This window comes from Corvus moneduloides, chromosome 13 (genome assembly GCF_009650955.1).
Source record: "Corvus moneduloides isolate bCorMon1 chromosome 13, bCorMon1.pri, whole genome shotgun sequence".
NCBI lineage: Eukaryota > Metazoa > Chordata > Aves > Passeriformes > Corvidae > Corvus > Corvus moneduloides.
In genome coordinates, this window is record NC_045488.1 from 89,581 (window position 1) to 105,301 (window position 15,721).

Consider the following 15,721-nt stretch of genomic DNA (forward strand, 5'->3'; position numbering starts at 1 on the left):
ATAACATAATTGTTCTCAGTGAAAGACTGGTCTACCTTGTAAGAATACCTTTTTTAGAGCAAATTTTTTGTCATTTAGCTTTCTATAATAGTTTGTGAAAAAACTGCTGCCTAAAAAAAGAGATTCCTCAGAACTGTGAGAGAAGGCAACATCTTTCTCTCTCTGGTTCTGTTTAATGCTAGTAACAATGATACTTTGCTGGGGAGAATTTGTAGTACTCTCAAGTAGCATGAAGAATGAATAAATGCACTATTTAGACAGAAACTTATTTAGTGATTTTTTTCTTGAGTGTGATGGAAAGGCAGTGAAGGTGAAAATGCTACTACAATGCTAAAAAGGCAATAAAAGCCCACAGGGGCTCTTCATAAGCTGATTTGCACAAAACCTAGTAACTCACTGCATAATAGCATGCTTCTGAAACACTTGTTGGATAGCGTGGTGTACTACTGGAGTGCTGATTTGGCATAATAATAAAACTAAACATTTCCTTCTGATGTACCTGGCTAGATCTGAAAAACACAGGATGTGTAGTTCATAGTGCATTTTCACTGACAGAGAATCCAGTGGTACATTCAAGTGTATGACAGAGGATGGGATGCTCCTACTGTTAAAGAAAATTAGGTTCACATCCAAATATAGGAGATTTGTGTAATGCTGTGTTGCAGAGCAACCAGAAGTAAGAAGCAAAAAGGAGGTTTGAAAGTGGTAAGTTCTTAATACATGCTATTTACACAAGAACATCATTCAGGCTGAGCACCTGTATTAGGTCATTTTTTAAGGGAGCTGGGAAAAGAAATTACCCTTTCACATAGGGAAGAATGTGCAAGTGACGTGACACCTCAAACAGATGACATCTGTGGAGATTTTAGGAAGCTGTGAGCAGTAAGCAAAGGTATGATTATTCTGCCCAAAACTTGTGGACCCCTGGTTTCATGCTGTGTGAGAAGGAAATGAAAGATTTGAACAAGGATAAAGTGCCTGTTAGCTAATGGAGAGAAGGAATGGAGCCTGTCCAGGCCTGCAGTGGCTGAGTGAAAAATGCAGAGCCTAGTGTAAAAGCTAAAACAAGGATTGAAATCCTGGAAGAAAGATGGACATTTGCTCCAAACAAATGAAATCAGACTTTAAAAATGCAGACAGTGATTACAGGTGGCTCTATGACTCCTGCCACCCACCTCCATCTGCATATTCAGTATGTGGCAAACAGGAGGACACTGAGAAGGTGAAGTCCATTTGAAAAATTTCAAAAACACTTTATTTAACCATCTTTCATAAGTCAGAGGACTGTAGAGCTGTGGAGTTGGCTCGTCTTTCTTTTTCTTAGCTCTCATGAATGTAGGTTTCACAGATTCATGTGGGACTGGCATTTATAGCTGTTACTTCCTCTGGCTACTACACAACTATGGTTGTCTTCTCTAGCTTGACACTCCAAAGCTTCTTAATCATTTTCTAACAGCCAGAGAAGAATCTAAAGAATGGGAAGTCAGCAAATTTGTGTTTTTTTCTCACTGCAGTGAAGAGACATGAGAAGCCTAATTTGTGGTTTGGTCTTTGGTTTTTGTTTTTCCTAAGGGTACTCAGATCCTGAAAATTGAAACTGTGGGTACTACTACCTCTAGAAAAATCAAACCAATTATGCTTTAAAATGCAAGTCCTGTATTATTGTGTCACCAGTGCACTGAGGCACAAGAAAGTTATTTACTGTTAGAACACTATTAAGTGCTTTTATTTCCACTCCTTCTATTACAGAACATGAAAAGCAGCGATTATGCAAAAGCACAGATTATATGAATTTGCACTTCAAAGTGAAATGGTTTTATAATGAATATGTGCGAGAACTCTCTGCTTTCAAGGATGCAGTGCCTGAATACTCTCTGTAAGTGGTGTTTCGGGAAGGCTTCCATGAGTCTGGGCTTCGTGCAAGGTTTATTTTGGTCAAATATTTGTGCTTGGGTTTGTGCAAGATCTCAAGGTGTGTAGCACTGGCAACTACTTTTTATGCTTCCTTCTCTTTAATTCTTCATTCAATCAAGTGAAATAGTCCAGGTGTTAAATGTGCAATTAGCTATTTCATGGATTTCTACAGTTGTTGTAACTGCACATCTTCAGAGAGGACAAAATGCTTTGGTCAGGAAATGTCTGAGGAAGGTATGAGATGTGGGAACAGCAGAACTATTAGTTACAGCTCCCTGCATTTGTTTTACAGTCAAATTTGGATAAAGATACAATGCTAATGGGATATACTACTGAAGTAATTCTTACTGGATCAGGTTTATACTCAGCTGCTGGTTTTCTTTTCACCTGTCTCCCTGCAATAAATATATTCAGTCCTGTCCTTTTATATGAGCTATCCTTAATCTTCTGCCAGTCTTCTGGTTTGCTGAGATGGTTTGAGGCCTGTTATTACTTTAAATTTTTCTAACATAAACTAAAGAAAAATAAAACACAGATGATTTTTACTAAAACAAAGTTATATACAAGTTATTTCATATTCAAATAAAAAATAAATGTTACCAAAGAGCCAGTATTGATAGAAGATACATACCTGCCATGCTTCACTGGTAGAGAATTGGCTACTGCTAATTTACATCACCAGGGTATACCAGGAAGAGTATTGTGAAGCTGTAGCCTGAAAAGCCTTTTGGTACCTACGGAATTTTGGTGACAAAAATTGTTCCAAGGTTATTAGAATTTTTTAGCAATAAGAATAGACGTGAAAACACGCGGTTCCAAACTGCTGGGTAGTATGTCGTCTCTCCTCTTGGGATCTTTATGAAATCTATCTACTTTACAAAATTGCTTTTAATTTTCAGGTGGTTTGAACCATTTGTCATTCAGTGGCTGGATGAAAATGAGGATGTCTCAATGGAATTTCTTCATGGAGCACTAGAAAGAGACAAAAAAGACGGGGTGAGCCTTTACTTTCTAAAGAAGAAAATAAATAAAGTATTAAGACAGTTTTGTATTGTTACAAAACCAGAAGTACATTTGGTCCCGCAATATCCTTCTCAGACTTTAGGAGATAACAGCTTTTGGAGAACCTTCTAGAGAAATTCCTGCTCTAATTCCCTCTGCCTAAATCCCCACAGAATTTATTCTGTGGTATCGTTTCATTACCCTATGATGTGATGATGATGTCATGGAGGAAAATTCTGTTTTTATTTTTAAGTGGTTTGAAAGTACCAGAAAAGTGAAAAGCCACATTTCTCAGTATTATCAATGAGACTACTTTTTTTTTTTTCTGTATTACTTTTTGTGGCTCTAGAAGGAGTTTCAAGTACAAGAATCAGCAAAGACAGTTTTGATCTCTGAACGAATATTAACATTTGAATGTTTCTCTCTAGTTTCAGCAGACATCAGATCATGCCCTCTTCTCTTGTTCTGTGGTTGATGTCTTCACACAGCTCAATCAAAGCTTTGAGATTATTAGGAAACTGGAGTGTCCTAATCCAGAAGCACTATCTCATTTAATGAGAAGATTTGCAAAGGTAAGTTAAAGTCAATGCTTCTGAACTAAGCTTCAGAGAGAATGATACTGTGTTGCTATGTGTTTAAAAGCTAAGTGGTTCCAGTGTTTTTTAGAATCAATGTTTTCTATCTGACTGGGATTCTCAGAAAGACAGGCTGGCTGTGGTTTAAGGCTGGGTCTTGTCTACTCTGTCAAAATGCTTTACCCGTTTGAGAAGCTCTGTTCTCTCTGAGATTTCACATTTATGTATTTTATACATGTATGTATGCATATACATAATCAATTGTTATCTTGCTAAGAACTGATTGCAGTTCTATTAATGGAGCCATTCAGTGATATGCAATTAGTTAATTAGGCAGTGCAAGTGAAGGAAAAATTCAAGGTATGACAATAAGGTATTTTTGTTTGAAGTCCTGAAGTGGTAGTTATTCACCTGCTGTTTGATAAACTCAATTCTGCCAGCTTTCTATCTGGATAGTTACATTTCCTCCCAAGCTCTGAATTTCCATTATATTCCTGCTGGCTTTAGAAAAGTTCACATTTACATTTAATTCTGTTCTTTCATTGCAACAATTCTCCATTTGTGGAGTTCGTATTTACATGACTATTATAAGGTAACTCATATTGCTAGGCTTTGAACAGTACTCCTTTTGTCTTATTTTTCCATTATATTTCTATTCTATGTATTGTCACCCTGGAGGATTTTTTTAGCTTGCTAGTCTTCCACTAAACTGTGTAGGATGTTGCAAGGAGTGGAGTTCTCATTACTTCTCAAAAACAGCACTGCTAAATTAATTAAACTAAACTGTCTCAGCTATTGAAGATTACTTTACATTGAGAACTACCCACCATCTACTGTGCAGGGATTTGAAAATGTGCTCACAGGATTATTTATACTATATCTAAAAAATATAATATGCTATATGTGTAAGCACCTGTAAAACCTGTCATTTATACAGGCCTCTTTTTTTATATTTTTGGTTTACATTATGAAATTCACCATTTAAAAGAATCTTCTTCTCTTCTAGACTATCAACAAAGTACTTGTTCAGTATGCTGCAATTATTTCAAGTTACTTCAGCTCATATTGTGATAAAGAAAATGTGGTAAGTAAGAAGCTGTGGCTTTTTTCTGCCTCAGAAATTACCTTTAAGTTACTTACTGTACTTTTTGGAAATGTAATCACTTCTTTATATGGAAAAACACAAATGGAGGGAGGTCAGCATGTTTTCACAGCTGCTTACAGTGATGTGTAAAAGCTGGAATAAGTGAAATTAGTTAAGAATCCTAGTTAATAATTTCAGTATTAAAATTTAAAAATAATTACAAGATGACCACAAACATGCCGTGGATACCAGCCTAATACTATGGTGAATGGATCTTCATCTTGTTATTCAAACAGAAGAAAATATTTTTGTTTTAGGTTTTCACTTTGCATTGCCTTGTCTCTCTGTATCAGTTTGTGCATTGGAGGGTTTATAAGATCCCTGTTCCCTGCGCAGGGAATGTGTGCAGAGGTTTCTGCTGCTGCCACTCACTGTGCTTTACCCATGCAGAGGGGAGAAGAAAATGATGTGCTGTTTTGTTGCCTCACTGCTTACAAGGGAGTCCCTAATGAAGGACCAGATTGCCATGGACTCTATTCTATTGCCTAATTTATTCACCAGCTTCTCAAGTAATGCAAAAATGCATATTTCTAAAATATTACTCTGTTATTAACACAACAGCCTGTTGATTTATTCAAATACTTTAAGCATCAGCCATTATCTGGGTTACAGTGTTGTCACTGTTTTCTGCTAAGACTGGGTCTAGCAAGCAGTATGGCCACCCCTTTCCTCCAGCCTATTGTTACTCCCAAAGCACTTGGTTCGTTGTTGCCTCTGCTCTCCCCAGGATGATGATGTGCTACTTGCATTAATCCACCAGATGTAACTGTATTAGGTATGACTAGAAACTATCTCAGGACATGAAATTCTGGGATCTGAAACCTGTCCAGCTGACTGGGAGATGGCATCCAGTTCCCTGTGGGGCAGCACTGCCTTTAGTGGGCAGTCACTGGCTGAGCAGGCAAAGGGAAGTGTCAGTTTAGGAGGAAGGAGGCAGCAGTGGACGGGAACCTCCTCTAAACAGCACAGCTGTTATGAATGAAGATGGTCCTAGAAATCTTTTCCAACCTTAATGATTCTGTAATTCTATGAATGTAGGGCTGCTGAAGAATTGGTCATGCACAATCTCCCATTTGGTGCTCTCTCTGTAGGCCTGTATCTTGATGAACAACATTCAGCAATTAAGAGTGCAGCTTGAGAAAATGTTTGAGTCCATGGGAGGGAAGGAGGTGAGTCGTATTTGTTTCCTGGTTCATTCAAAATTCCTTAGAGATCATTAGCACCATGTTTGCAACCTAATCAAAGCTTTCACTTCTACTTGAAAAGAGAATCAAAATGTTAAAAAAAAAAAAAAATCTACAAGACCTATTTACTGTCCTGACAACTCTGGAATGACCTAACGCTATTTCACAGACATATGCTAATGATCTGTAATGTTCTATCAGCTCTGGGTGTTTTGTGTTGCAATCTGTAGTGCCAGCTTTATTTTAATGTTTGTATTGGACTATACTTTGCTTTTTATGTATTGATACGTTTTGTCTGTAATGTGTCATTGTCTAATGCCTTTGACTTGCAATCCACTGAGCAGAAGAAAGAAGGAGAGAGATTCTCTTATGAGGTTTGTGATAGTAAGCATCTTTTATTATTCCTGACCATATTTTCTAAGGCTAAGAACAGTCACATTTTCTACTTATTTCCATTAGTGCATTTGTGTAATTCCCTATGATCTAAAATCAAAAAGAGCTATGCTTGGGCATTCAGTTGACACTAAATTGAAAAGTTTTACTAGGCAGGTAGTGTAAAGCCGAGTTTTAAAAAAATCTATAAAACATTTTAAGTGCACTTTTCAGTATCTGAGGGCCTGCTTGTATTCAAGATACCATTTCACCAAGAGCTGTTACTCAGCATTCCAGAACATCCTCAGTTTTACCCCCTTTTTCATTTCAGAAGACATAAAAGTGCTTGAAATCCTGTCAACAGTAAAAGGAAATAAACAGTGCTTCAGTACTTTCCTGACTGTAGTCTTTAACTGTTCTGAAACATGATGAAGAAATTAACATATCTTCAAGCTATAGAAAAAATCCTGTCTTCTTGTTGAGAAGCAGTGTTAAGAGCATGAATATCCTACCATTATCATCAGTAGCAGGCTTTTAAAACAGAAGTTACACATACATCATCCTTTTTCTTGTTGGGGCTGTAGTTTGATAGATTCACAAAACTTTGATCTAATGTGGCCACACTATAGAGAAAACTGGAAAATAATAGCATTTCATATTGCCACATCCACAGTGGGACACTGCAGAGTTGAGATGGGTCCCCTATGCCATGCAAGGAACTGCAGCCTCCAGATGCACCTGAGGAGTCACTCCAGGGAGTGGAGGTTCTGCTGAGCCAGAGCCAGCTCCTTGAAGCTGCCATGGCAAAAACACATCCTGCTCCAGATAATAGGAAATAAACTTCTGCAGCCTCATCAATGCAGATTTCTTTCCAAACTTAAAAATAGATATTCATCATCCAGAAGTGGCTGGTTTTGTGGTTCCTATTAAACCCTTTTCCCTCTCTGAATATTACAAATAATCTCTTCCTCCATGCTTTTATGTTCTGTGCAAAGTACTTTTGTATTAGGTCTTGGATCCAATCTTACTTTTGTATGTCATGATTTGTGAAAACAGCTAAATGTCCATAAATCAGGATAACGACAAGGGCAAGTGAAAGCTGAGTCACATTTTATGTCTATTTCTATCAAATTATTTTCAACCAAAATATTTGCTTGAATCTCTAAAATATCTCTAAAATGTCCTCTTTTGCTCAAGAAAATACTAGTTTTTTATTTGCTCCTAATGCCTTATACGGTAATGAACAAACATTTAAGAATTTTTCATAGCAATTTACTTTCAAAAGTTCTTATGACTTCTCATCCATTTTGGTTTCTTTTTGATGTTAATGAGGCTGAATTATTAAAGTTGTTACAGTATCAAAATAGCATTTCCTACAAATATGGTGCAACACGCAGCCCGTGGAGACAATCTGGATATATTTTTCTATAATCGTTAGTTAGGTAGCTTAAGTGCGTCTCTGCATTCACAGTCTAAGAGAAAAGATCTTAAAAATACATTCAGACTTTTAGGGCATCTTCTTGAAGAAAAGTACATTCATGTTCAATTTTTTTTCACCCATATCAAAATGCTGCTAGAATGTTTGTCCTCAAACTGGAATACTTATTCCCCTCGCTATTCCGAAGGCACCACTGCTAATGGCCAATTTGGCTTATTGAACTTTTATTTATAAGAAACAAAGCCAGCAATAAAATCTGTAAGCAGTTTCCTTGAAGGGAAAAAACAGTTTAATATTTCACTTCTGCAGGGCATAAAAGTTAGATGATTTTCAGCAAAATAATGAGACCTATTTCAGTTGAAGCAAAACTAATTCTAAGAAAAATTAAATGCTGTTAATCTCCTCAGTGTCACACTGTGAGCAGTATGTCTTTCAAACTGTGCAGTCAAAATAGCCACAATCAGGCAATAGTCCCTGTGTTCAGAGTAGGCTTATTGCACATTGCAGGCAGGGAGCTCTATAAATAGAGAAAAAACTGGTTTCTCAGATCCCCCACCACTAAAATAAAATAGTCTGAACAAAATGAGCTTCTTTATTAACTCTCCTCCTCTGCTGCAGCCAAGCAGGAAGGGTACTTACAAATCATATCAATGAGAACAGTCTGCCATAACAGAGTAGTTAAGTGGGATCCAACCCACTGTTTGTTTGGGTTTTTTTAAATCAAGTCCAAAAACATGGGAACAGATCATCATTGTAGAATTTTAGTTTAGCTCCTGTTTGTTTCATCCAAAAGGAATGCATACATTTACTCTAAATATCTTTTTCATATCTGACAAGTCCGAAACTGATAAAAGATAAAAAAGAGAAGCTAATGCTTGTGTTGCTTTACACCGGGTGACAGAACATGGCAGAAATGTGTTACAGTAATTAGGATCAAAAGAAAAAGGGTGTAAAGCAGAAGGAGGTTGTTTATGTGTGACAGTATTATATTAACTGTAGATAAATCATCTTCTCACTTTGGTAAATTCACTTCCAACTTTACATAAAGTTTAGGAGTTCCTATAGGAATCTATGTGTGGTCTTAAAGGCTTTGATGGAGTGACAGAGGACCAGATTTCAGCAGAATAGTTCTGAAGTGTCATCTTCACATCTTGTACAGAGGTCCACATGCTTTTCAGTGCACTCAGAGCAGTGGCAGCCAAACATTTCACATCTCACTGTCCCAGGGGTGGGAGTGGAGGAAGGATGATGTCTGTCACAGACAAAAAGAACCACTAAAGCGATGGAGCTGATGTATACCTGTGTCTTTCCTAGATATCCAGAAAATACATAAAACTATTTTCTGAACAGAAGTAACCTGGTGGTCCCATTAGGAAACGATAAGCAATTAGACCTGTGGAACTGCAGATAAACAGATTTCAGATTAGAGAGGCTCCATTTAACTCACACAAAAGTGATTTGCATCTCTGTAGTTTCCTACAGAAACCACCACCAAGTTTGCAGTTAACAGGATTATGTTCATACTAGCACACATTAAATTACAGCAGGGAATACCTCAGTCTAACATATTGAAAGCAGCCAGATTAATCAGATTTTTAACTCTTTTCCAAGGTTTGTCTGTATAAGAAAATTCACAGTTATATACAGGCAGCATTTGGAAATGATGATGTTCAAATTTTTTTTTTTTTCAGCTGTTCATCAAATATGTTCTCAATTTTTGTGTAGCATTCAGAAAAAGTCAAACTTCAAACTATCTATTTAATAATACATAATCAACAGATCTCATGAAGTGTGCCAACAAATTTATGAGTATATTCCCTTGTGGGTAAAAATGAATTCTGCTCTTTAAGAAGATGGTAAAATAACAGAAATATGAGCCTAGAAAAGCCAAGAATATTAGGAATTAATAGAAAAGTAAGTATGATTTACACATTATTAATGAAATAAGTTTGCTCCTTTAAAAATCCAGTTTTGAAACCTGAGCAACCTACCCCGATGTATTTTAAGGCTATTCCACACACACTGTGTGGAATCCAGAATACATTTGTCCAAGGGATAAGTGCATTGTCTTTTCTCTTTTGGTGCTTAAATTAGATATGACACACTAATGACACTCATAGCTGGGTTTTATTTTTGGTTTGTTGGTTTTTTTTCATTTCCCAAAATAATCTGCTCAAGCAGAGCCTTTTTCTTGTTTTTTTCCTGAAAAATTTTCAGGGAAGATTGTTAGTTTTTATTCCTTCTTCATCAAACTCTATGAAGCAGATGAGATTTGAGGGGAAAAATAAAAGTTCCCGAGACTGTAAATACTTCATTTTCATGTCTGTATATCCCTGTATGGCATCATTGCAGATGCTGGTCAGCATTGCCTTTTGTCTCCCTTCCATGCTTCCATTTTAGCTCTTCCATATCAGGAAAAAGAAGCAGGTCGTGGCTGTGGCATATTTGAATGATGCCTGAGGACAATCATTAGCAAATGGAAGGCACACGGTAAAATAAATGAAAAGTGCACATTTTAGTTCTGGTGAGACACTCAAATCACCATATTTTCCAGTACCTAAAGAGAAGTAGCATTTAAAAATCTTGCTGACATCTTCTTAGTGATGCCACCATGGCCAGGTGTGGAGCACCTGGCTGGGCAGCCCGCATACCTCTTTGTGTTCCTCTCCTCCCCGTGCCACCTCATCGCTGAGCATGAGCATGTGTACACACAGGGCTGGAGGTACTGCCAGATGCCTCCAGCTGTGCACACACTAACTTGTTCATGCAATTTGTGAGCACAAAGTCTCTAAAATGTTTAACAGTTGCATGCACCCTTCTAGAATGTGTGTAATGCCCACAATCTGGCATTAGTATTTAATCCAATTTTGGCTGGACTAAGTTCAATTCCAGGTGAATTTAGCAGATGCATTGTGTTTTCTGGTTATCACGACAACCCCTGATACAAAGTGTCTATATTGATCTCTGTAGGCACAGTAACAAGGTGATTCTCTCGTTTGTGCATGAAATTCTAAGAAATTTCGAGTCTTCTGCCTGCCTGGTGTTTTGTGTTTTCCTTGACATGTACCACGTTCAGTGTGAATGCTTGTGTGTTCAGTGTTTGTTAAATGTTAATATTCTAGTGGTCTTAAATTTGTGTTTTGTATGTATCACTCCAAAGGAGGCAGTATAATTCCTGAGTGAAATGCATTTCCTGGAAAAATCTTTGCCTTTGTTATTAAAGCCTTATTTTGTTTATTAATATAGACACTGCAGTAAAATTAGCTTTTTAATTCCTGCTCTCTGTATGAAGGAAAACAATCACTTTAAATGTATGAACTGTCAAAGTATATCTGCCAGGGTCACTTCTAAGATACACAGAAGCAATAGAAGTTCTCTCAGTGCAAAGTAATTCAAAACTAAATCAGTAAGTAGTCACAGTAAGTACTGACATTAGTAAGTAAAATATGAGCTTCTCAGATTACAAGAGTGCTACATGACACTGAGTATTGTCTAAAGGATGTGTGGTGATTCCCCCTTGTCACCTATTTCAGGTTTTTGTCAAGACCTGTAGTGAAAATTTTGGATTTTCTATGATTTTAACACATGACCTCTAAAGAGAAGGAAGGATGGTCTAAAATTAAAACACAGTAGATCACTGGATCTATTTCAGTTTGCTTTGCTGTAGAATTCCTGTGTAGTGTCATGTAAATTGCCCTGTGTGCTGTGACAGCTTCCCCTTGTCTCTGAAGTGCGATTAAAAGAACTGACCTGCTGCACCACAGCACTCTGAAGCACCAGAAGAACTGCACTCCTCATGCAGTTGAAAGATAGAAAAATGTAAACAGAGACAGCCCTGATTATGTATTCTAAATGTGCACTGTCCTTTGAAATTGTCAGAAGAACGGTACCTGACCTTGCTTTAGAACAGAGTCCACAAATTAAGGGTTATCACTGAAAATCATTCCCTAACACTGTGATAGAGACAGCTGGAAGACCTGGAACATTAGCTATTAATTAACATTCAGCTGTTGATCCTGATGATCATCTATCATATCCCAGAATGGGCTGTAACTATTTTTCTGAGTGCTAAAGATCAGGGAGATAAAAAAATAATTTTTTTAATTTGAAAAAGAATCTATAGCAAATAAACAAGTTGCTGATCAATATCAACAGGGTACCTTTTTCATTAAATATCTATGCATGGATCACCATCCCTGTAAATGTAAAAATACATTTCTCCTCTGCATTAACTTTTTTCCTATGTTTAGAAAACCTGTGTCAGACCATCAGAATGTGTTGCTCTGTGCTTGAATTTTTTTTGCCTTACTGGCTTTTAGAAACAGCAGTACTGAAATTTGGTAGATTCCCTTCCCACATATTCTGTCAGTATAATTGGCATGAGTAGTCTTCAAGCCATCTTTTTCAGTGCTGGCTGTTCTAATTTTACACTGCATTATGAAAACATATGAAATACGGAAACAGCTTCAATGCAAATCACAAAACAAAATACCGACAGTAGTGAAATATACAAAAAGAGTAAAAATACAAAGGCATCTGCATTACTAATAACACAAGCACTGACTTTTCCTGCATCCTTCTCTTGGTGTGCCTTGTTGAATACCACTGGCCTGATAATGGTAGTTCTCTTCTTGTGACTGCCAACACAGTTTCTACAATCCCACAGAAAGTCATTTTTCAATGGCACAGTTTTGATTTGTAACAATATAAATATTCACTACTGTAATCAAAGATTTTTCTATGTTATTTTTAAATGGTTGTTGTATTTTTAGGCCTACTAAAGCAGTTCTGTGTTGCGACAGGTGTTTCCACATTTGGTTTTCCATAGTGCAGTGTATCTTTGCACATATTTCCTAATTCATTGATTGTAATGGAAACCCCAGAAACCTAGTGTATAAGTAAAATATAATGTTATTTATCTCTTTGCAGCTGGATCCTGAAGCTAGTGTTGTTCTAAAAGAACTTCAGGTGAAACTTAGCAATGTATTGGATGAACTCAGTGTAACGTATGCTGCAAGGTAACAAACAAATGGGTAAAAACCCATTTTACTGCAAACCTTAGAGAAATATTCCTGCTCAAAAGATCTACCTCGTTGATGAAGTCTGGGTGGTTATTTGGTTGTCCTGAGGCATGGCTTGCTTCTGCCCTGATGGAGTGGTGTGCATTTGCGTCTGTGTATGTGTTTAGACTCTGAAGCAAATAACGGTAACCTCTCTGTAAAGACAACTGAACATCGTCTGTGGGCATGAACATGTTACAGAGGTGAGGCTGATGGCTTTTGTTCTGCTTTTTGGAAAGCAAAATCGCCGATTTTTTCTTCCCTGATGCTATGTTAAAGTTTCCTCTCTGAACATGTTTATGTTACTTCCTGAGACTGACAGCTTGTTCTGAGCGGCCTGCTTCAGCCAGGGATGTCTGCCTGTGTTTAGCCTGCTTCAGGTGGTCATTGTGAGTGGCCTTCTTGGGTCATTTGCTGGCCTGTGGCTCTGCAAAAATTGTCTACTGAGCCTTACTCTCAAAACCTTTCATTAATCAGAGTGCACACTGCAGTCCTGAATGAGTATGGTGCTGTGCCAGCAGTGCCTGTGGTTAAGAAGCAAGTTACTTTTGCATCAAATTAGAAAGAAATTTAAGAAAGGGGGATTAGTGCTATAGTGGTGCTCATTAAGCTGAGTCTGTAGTCGTTTATTTAATCCATCACTGGGTGGTCTGGGTGGACAGTCCGCTTTTTTTCTGAGTGTGCTTAGTTTTTGTATTGTCTTGGTGTACTTTTGCTCCCAGGCTCTGGTTCTCGGATCATTGACAGTGCATGAATATTATTTCTTTCCAGGGCTTCTTTCTGAATGAGCCAACTAGGTTTCTGCAAAAGCAAACCCAGAATAGCTCAGTGTAGGATATGCTCCAGATAGCTAGAACATTCCTCCTGGGTCAGTTTACTGCTTGGGTCTGTGAGGTTAACAATGTTGGAAAGATGGCTAATGTCAAGAAAGGCAGTGCATTATTTTGGCTTTTGTTGGAGGGACTGGTCCCTCCAAGAAAGAATTTCTATAATCAGTTTCACTAGCTGCCTCATTCTGATTTTATCTAGGGCTTTAAAGTGTGTAGGTAAGTGTACTTCCAAGTGCATTTTGAGAAGTTTCTGACTTTTCCAGTGATTTCACATGGAGGTTTGTGTCCTCTTTTTACAATTAGCCGTGTCACTGGAAGAGCTTACTGCCTGATTATGTTTCTCTTCTCTCACAGTAAATTCTCTTTCACTTTTCTCAAGTTAATCTTTGCCATTTATCATTTCACCTTAACAGGCCTTGTATATTTTTGGCCTCTGTTTTGCATTTCTGTTCATAAACTAATCCTAAACCATTTTGATCCATCATAAATCAACCCATAAAGCAAAATACAGTATGTGCAGAGACTCTTCCTGCCTCTGAACTGGTGACTGATTAACTGCTGTTCTGCATTGTGTCAATATATTGTCCAAAGATTATCACATCAATAGCACTTTAAAACTGTCAGACACTCAACCAGATCAGTTAGGAAATAGAACAGTTTTCAGAGAAGCTGAGCAGGTACAAACTTGAGGAGGAAGGATGTGTTTACAGTCACCTTGAAGTGAAAAATATTCCTCCCAGGAGGAAGAGTCTGAGCACTTCTAAGCAAGGGTTTTTTTGCAATAGGATATTTTAAACAGTCCAAGTGTTTTAACTCTGTGTAGTTGAAAAGAAGTAACTAACCTTTTGATGGCACTGACTGTGTGGAATCTGGAAAAAAGTCAAATTGAGCCAAACAGGGCAAAGTCAGTAGTAGTTTTTAATTTTGCCTCAAGAAGAATGTCAAAGTTTGGTTCCTATTAACCGTCAAGAGAAAAATTATTTATCATCACCTGTTCATATTGTCCTTTCACGCCAAGAATAAAATCTTGAGAAGTTGTTCCTAGCTGGCAATCAATTGCATCTATCCTATAGATTCTGATACATCTGTTTCTCTCAGAAAATAAGTATTTGGTACACCTACAAGGGTATCAAAAGTGTGGCAGAATGGAAACAAGGCAGGGAAAAGACCAAAACACTGCATGAATTACTTATATGAGCCATGATCCTCAGTAGAAGTTATTTTCAGACTATAAACCACAGTATCTTCAATTTTGAACATTAAATCATCGCAGAAAATATTTAAAACTTGTTGTAGAACCTGATAGCAAAATCATCATTATTGGTTTTTCTCCCAGAATTCTTTCATTTTCCTTTTTTTTTGTCTTATAGTTTCCAATTTGTTATTGGAGATTGTGTAAGACAAATGAACAATGAACTGAATCAAATTAGAGGAAATGGGAATGCAGCAGCCAATAAGAACAGTGCTGCCATTGATGCTGAGATTGTGCTTCGGCCTCTCATGGATTCCCTGGACAAAACGTAAGTGTGGCAGGCTGGTTTGTGTGGCAGACTGGGACCTGGATGCTGCAGTCAGGCACACTTTGGTTCTACTCTGAAGCACTCTGCAGTATTTTTAATATTTGTAGTATTCACTGTGTGCAGACTGCCATGCCTAACCTGTTTACTTACACTGAGCAATTCTTACATAAGCTACAGACTTGTCTTTCCATGTCTTGTCATGTTTTGGGTCATTGAAAAGGAAGCGATTTCTCCTCCACAGGCTGCGTTATGAAGATTGTACTGAACAACAGTAATTCCCATACTGAAATTGTCTGGCATTTGTTCTAGGCTTGTACCCAATGTCCCACTGCTTATTAATATGCACTTCTGTGTCACCAAAAACCTGGTCACCATCTAAACAGCAGCTTGTTTTTTTTTTTTTTCATTTGGTAAAATGCTAATTTTTGAGAGGATCCTGCAAACTCATTCTAGCCTCTGAAAGTAAGCATAACTTATGTTATCCTTCAGCAGTGATGAGTTCTGAAAGGCCATGTGCAGCACAGGCACATCTGTAAGCACATTGGTGTCCTTGGTCATTGGTGCTTGTGAAGCACCAGTGGCCTTTTGTTGGAAGTGGCTGTGAGGACAAGCAGCCTGGCACTGATCCTGCACTCAAGGTCTCCAGTCACGCAGACACAAGTTACACACCCTTTTGGTTCCT

At 37.7% G+C, this 15,721-nt stretch overlaps 2 protein-coding genes and 1 long non-coding RNA gene across 6 annotated transcripts in view; 1 reads left to right on the forward strand and 2 right to left on the reverse strand.

Moving 5' to 3' along the window:
- The window catches only part of UNC13C (unc-13 homolog C), a 405,035-nt gene that overhangs the window by 84,654 nt on the left and 304,660 nt on the right, over positions 1–15,721 (reverse strand). The window lies entirely within an intron of this gene.
- Positions 1,229–15,721, reverse strand: part of LOC116450701 — a 32,957-nt gene continuing 18,464 nt past the window's right edge. For both annotated transcript variants that reach the window (XR_004242919.1, XR_004242920.1), the window contains exon 4: positions 1,229–2,886. This is a non-coding gene — a long non-coding RNA (uncharacterized LOC116450701). The remainder of the gene's footprint in view (positions 2,887–15,721) is intronic.
- The window catches only part of LOC116450695 (protein unc-13 homolog C-like), a 35,693-nt gene continuing 21,745 nt past the window's right edge, over positions 1,774–15,721 (forward strand). Inside the window, exons 1-8 of one of the 2 annotated variants that reach the window (XM_032123420.1) lie at positions 1,774–1,876; positions 2,814–2,910; positions 3,345–3,488; positions 4,498–4,575; positions 5,727–5,804; positions 6,164–6,193; positions 12,559–12,647; positions 14,890–15,039. In XM_032123420.1, the coding sequence (XP_031979311.1) occupies positions 1,788–1,876; positions 2,814–2,910; positions 3,345–3,488; positions 4,498–4,575; positions 5,727–5,804; positions 6,164–6,193; positions 12,559–12,647; positions 14,890–15,039 (755 nt within the window). In that variant the 5' untranslated portion in view covers positions 1,774–1,787. The remainder of the gene's footprint in view (positions 1,877–2,813; positions 2,911–3,344; positions 3,489–4,497; positions 4,576–5,726; positions 5,805–6,163; positions 6,194–12,558; positions 12,648–14,889; positions 15,040–15,721) is intronic. The other variant, XM_032123421.1, reaches the window with a different exon arrangement.